This window comes from Scophthalmus maximus, chromosome 13 (assembly GCF_022379125.1).
Source record: "Scophthalmus maximus strain ysfricsl-2021 chromosome 13, ASM2237912v1, whole genome shotgun sequence".
NCBI classification, from domain to species: domain Eukaryota; kingdom Metazoa; phylum Chordata; class Actinopteri; order Pleuronectiformes; family Scophthalmidae; genus Scophthalmus; species Scophthalmus maximus.
Genome location: NC_061527.1, coordinates 430001 through 435000, shown reverse-complemented (window position 1 = coordinate 435000; position 5000 = coordinate 430001). Strand labels below are relative to the sequence as shown.

General features: G+C 52.7%; 2 protein-coding genes across 2 annotated transcripts in view; both read right to left on the bottom strand.

Moving 5' to 3' along the window:
• pdzk1ip1 (PDZK1 interacting protein 1) overlaps positions 1-1671 on the bottom strand; it is a 2341-nt gene extending 670 nt beyond the window's left edge. Inside the window, exons 1-2 of the mRNA XM_035646735.2 lie at positions 1365-1671; positions 9-135 (exon numbers count right to left, since the gene is read on the bottom strand). Coding sequence (XP_035502628.2) covers positions 9-135; positions 1365-1431 — 194 coding nt within the window. The 5' untranslated portion in view covers positions 1432-1671. The remainder of the gene's footprint in view (positions 1-8; positions 136-1364) is intronic.
• Positions 1672-2532: 861 nt separating this feature from the next.
• The window catches only part of nwd1 (NACHT and WD repeat domain containing 1), a 10502-nt gene continuing 8034 nt past the window's right edge, over positions 2533-5000 (bottom strand). Inside the window, exon 18 of the mRNA XM_035648509.2 lies at positions 2533-2857. Within this exon, the coding sequence (XP_035504402.2) occupies positions 2544-2857 (314 nt within the window). The 3' untranslated portion in view covers positions 2533-2543. The remainder of the gene's footprint in view (positions 2858-5000) is intronic.

Below are 5000 nucleotides of genomic sequence, written 5' to 3'. Positions count from 1 at the left end.
TCATCGACCTGCTGGACTCTCCACACCAGGCCTTCTTCACCAGGACGCCGACGAACGTGAGGAAGAGGAAGCAGGAGAGGGCGATGACGCCGGTGAGCCACTGAGGCAGCAGACGCTCGCTGACCTGGACCTGAGCTGAAACACAGAGGTCAGAGGTCAGAGGTCACCCAGACGCTCGCTGACCTGGACCTGAGCTGGAACACAGAGGTCAGAGGTCAGAGGTCACCCAGACGCTCGCTGACCTGGACCTGAGCTGAAACACAGAGGTCAGAGGTCAGAGGTCACCCAGACGCTCGCTGACCTGGACCTGAGCTGAAACACAGAGGTCAGAGGTCAGAGGTCATCCAGACGCTCGCTGACCTGGACCTGAGCTGAAACTCAGAGGTCAGAGGTCAGAGGTCACCCAGACGCTCGCTGACCTGGACCTGAGCTGAAACACAGAGGTCAGAGGTCATCCAGACGCTCGCTGACCTGGACCTGAGCTGAAACACAGAGGTCAGAGGTCATCCAGACGCTCGCTGACCTGGACCTGAGCTGAAACACAGAGGTCAGAGGTCATCCAGACGCTCGCTGACCTGGACCTGAGCTGAAACTCAGAGGTCAGAGGTCAGAGGTCACCCAGACGCCCGCTGACCTGGACCTGAGCTGAAACTCTGGAACAGTAAAATAGTTTCCATAAAACTAACAAAGACTTGAGCCAAACTCTACTAACTTCAAATGAACGGATCAGTTCACCTCAAATAGTTTGAACGGACTGAGCTCAACTTCTTTCACCATCAGTTCAGATAAACTCTCAACTACGACACAAGGTGCGTCTCACTTATATGACCCAGATGTTGACCGTTGACAACAATTAACAGGAAATGAATTCTACGTAATGTCACGCACTCACACACACACACACAGACACACACACACACACACACACACACACAAATACACACACACACACGTGCACACACACAGACACACACACAGACACACACACACACACACACACACACACACACACACACACACACACACACACACACACACACACACAGACACACACGCACTCACACACACACAGACACACACACACACAGAGAAACACACGCACACACAGACAGACACACACACACACACACACACACACACACACAGAGAAACACACACACACACACACACACATTGCATATACATATAAATACATAAACAGACTAGACGTAGTTTTTTTCTGGAGGCAACATGACGAACATCTGCTGGTTTTAGTTTCTCAGCTGTAAATGTGTTTACGTGTTTGATGATGAATCTATTTATTTATATCCGCGACGTCCTGTGAAGTGAATTCTGTATCTTTGGTCCGTACAGTTAATCCTCACCTGTCTGAGCCGTCGCCGCTCCGACGACCAGCAACAAGCAGGAAACCAGAGCCGAGAGTTTCTCCATCAGAACGTCGAGACGTGAAGATTCAGATTCTTGAGACGTGAACCAGCGACCGAGTGAAGTCAGTCGCGTGTTGGTGTTCGTGTCCGCAGCTCAAATCTTCTGTTAATGTTTAACTCAGATTCTCTGGAGCAGCTTGTTTGTCCAGTTTACGACTGAGCTGGAAACGGTTTCTGTCTCTTTGTTTCTTCGTTGACTGAAGCTTTTCAGTTTCCTCAGAAAACATTTCCAGTGGGAAAAAGGAGAAACGTCCCGTTTCAATGTGACGTACTTATTAATGATTCTCTGTCAACAGAAAACAAGGAGACTTCTCTTTATTCCCTGGTTGAGTTTGTTAGTGTGAACTAGTCAGATCGTATCATCAGAGTTTGACGGTGAAAGAAATCAATCTGTCAAATCTGCTGGATTCTAGTAAAACAAGTTTGTTTTTTAAAACATAACAAAACAAACAAAATAATCAGCAGGTTCCATCAGAATTCATCAGAACTAATTCTACATATTAACAATACGCTGTAAATGTTTCATGTACATTAAACCAGGGGAGAATAAAACTATTTCCTAACAATGTCAATATTTTGTTCCCTGATGTCTTGTGAAACCGTACAGAACCTGGAGGTCCTGGCCCCCGGTCGCCCCCCCCCCGGTCGGCCCCCAGTCGGGCCACGTCGGGCCCAGGTCGCCCCCCCCCCCGTCAGCCCCTGGTTTGGCCCCGGTCGCCCCCCCCCCCTGGTCGGCGCCCCCCCCGGTCGGCCCCCAGTTGGCCCCATCTGGCCCCAGTCGGCCCCCGGTCGCCCCCCCCCCCCCCGTCAGCCCCTGGTTGGCCCCTGGTTTGGCCCCGGTCGCCCCCCCCCCCTGGTCGGCCCCCAGTCGGGCCACGTCGGGCCCAGGTCGCCCCCCCCCCCCCCCCCGTCAGCCCCTGGTTTGGCCCCGGTCGCCCCCCCCCCCCCCCCCTGGTCGGCGCCCCCCCCCGGTCGGCCCCCAGTTGGCCCCATCTGGCCCCAGTCGGCCCCCGGTCGCCCCCCCCCCCCCCCCGTCAGCCCCTGGTTGGCCCCTGGTTTGGCCCCGGTCGCCCCCCCCTGGTCGCCCCCCCCCCCCCCCCGGTCGCCCCCCGTGTGTTACAGTATGAGGCAGGTGGAGGAGGGGGGTTTGGATCGGAGCATGCTCAGGACGTTCAGGTTGAACTGGGCCGGGTTGTAGTCCTGCGGGTCGGACACGGAGGCCTGCTGGGCGTCCCGGTCCTTGTCCCTGGAGGTGACCCGGTACTGGGCCTTGACGTTCCTCAGGGGGTTGTAGTCCGGACTGATGTGGTCCGGACAGCGGAACACTTCTCTGATGACGGCGCCGTGCTGAGACAACGCCACAAAACCGTTCCTGAAGGTCACCATCCTCACGACCGGAGAGTAGACGTACTGGACGTACAGCAGGTTTCCTGAGGGAAGAGACGAGGAAGAAGACGAAGAAGAAGACGAGACACGAGGAAGAAGACGAAGAAGAAGACGAGACACGAGGAAGAAGACGAAGAAGAAGACGAGACACGAGGAAGAAGACGAAGAAGAAGACGAGACACGAGGAAGAAGACGAGACACGAGGAAGAAGACGAAGAAGAAGACGAGACACGAGGAAGAAGACGAGACACGAGGAAGAAGACGAAGAAGAAGACAAGACACGAGGAAGAAGACGAAGAAGAAGACGAGACACGAGGAAGAAGACGAGACACGAGGAAGAAGACGAAGAAGAAGACGAGACACGAGGAAGAAGACGAAGAAGAAGACGAGACACGAGGAAGAAGACGAAGAAGAAGACGAGACACGAGGAAGAAGACGAGACACGAGGAAGAAGACGAAGAAGAAGACAAGACACGAGGAAGAAGACGAAGAAGAAGACGAGACACGAGGAAGAAGACGAGACACGAGGAAGAAGACGAAGAAGAAGACGAGACACGAGGAAGAAGACGAAGAAGAAGACGAGACACGAGGAAGAAGACGAGACATGAGGAAGAAGACGAAGAAGAAGACGAGACACGAGGAAGAAGACGAAGAAGAAGACAAGACACGAGGAAGAAGACGAAGAAGAAGACGAGACACGAGGAAGAAGACGAAGAAGAAGAGAGACACGAGGAAGAAGACGAGACACGAGGAAGAAGACGAGACACGAGGAAGAAGACGAAGAAGAAGACGAGACACGAGGAAGAAGACGAGACAAGAGGAGGAAGACGAGACACGAGGAAGAAGACGAAGAAGAAGACGAGACACGAGGAAGAAGACGAGACACGAGGAGGAAGACGAGACACGAGGAAGAAGACGAGACACGAGGAAGAAGACGAGACACGAGGAAGAAGACGAAGAAGAAGACGAGACACGAGGAAGAAGACGAGACACGAGGAAGAAGACGAGACACGAGGAAGAAGACGAGACACGAGGAGGAAGACGAGACACGAGGAAGAAGACGAGACACGAGGAGACACGAGGAAGAAGACGAAGAAGAAGACGAGACACGAGGAAGAAGACGAGACACGAGGAAGAAGACGAGACATGAGGAAGAAGACGAGACACGAGGAAGAAGACGAGACACGAGGAAGAAGATGAAGAAGAAGACGAGACACGAGGAAGAAGACGAAGAAGAAGACGAGACACGAGGAAGAAGACGAAGTAGAAGACGAGACACGAGGAAGAAGACGAAGAAGAAGACGAAGAAGAAGACGAGACACGAGGAAGAAGACGAGACACGAGGAAGAAGACGAGACATGAGGAAGAAGACGAGACACGATGAAGAAGACGAGACACGAGGAAGAAGACGAAGAAGAAGACGAGACACGAGGAAGAAGACGAAGTAGAAGACGAGACACGAGGAAGAAGACGAAGAAGAAGACGAGACACGAGGAAGAAGACGAAGTAGAAGACGAGACACGAGGAAGAAGACGAAGAAGAAGACGAGACACGAGGAAGAAGACGAAGTAGAAGACGAGACACGAGGAAGAAGACGAAGAAGAAGACGAAGAAGAAGACGAGACACGAGGAAGAAGACGAGACACGAGGAAGAAGACGAGACATGAGGAAGAAGACGAGACACGATGAAGAAGACGAGACACGAGGAAGAAGACGAAGAAGAAGACGAGACACGAGGAAGAAGACGAGACATGAGGAAGAAGACGAGACACGAGGAAGAAGACGAGACACGAGGAAGAAGACGAAGAAGAAGACAAGACACGAGGAAGAAGACGAAGAAGAAGACGAGACACGAGGAAGAAGACGAGACACGAGGAAGAAGACAAAGAAGAAGACGAGACACGAGGAAGAAGACGAGACACGAGGAAGAAGACAAAGAAGAAGACGAGACACGAGGAAGAAGACGAGAGAAGACGAGACACGAGGAAGAAGACGAGACACGAGGAAGAAGACGAGACACGAGGAAGAAGACGAAGAAGAAGACGAGACACGAGGAAGAAGACGAGAGACGAAGAAGAAGACGAGACACGAGGAAGAAGACGAGAGACGAAGAAGAAGACGAGACACGAGGAAGAAGACGAGACACGAGGAAGAAGACGAGACACGAGGAAGAAGACGAAGAAGAAG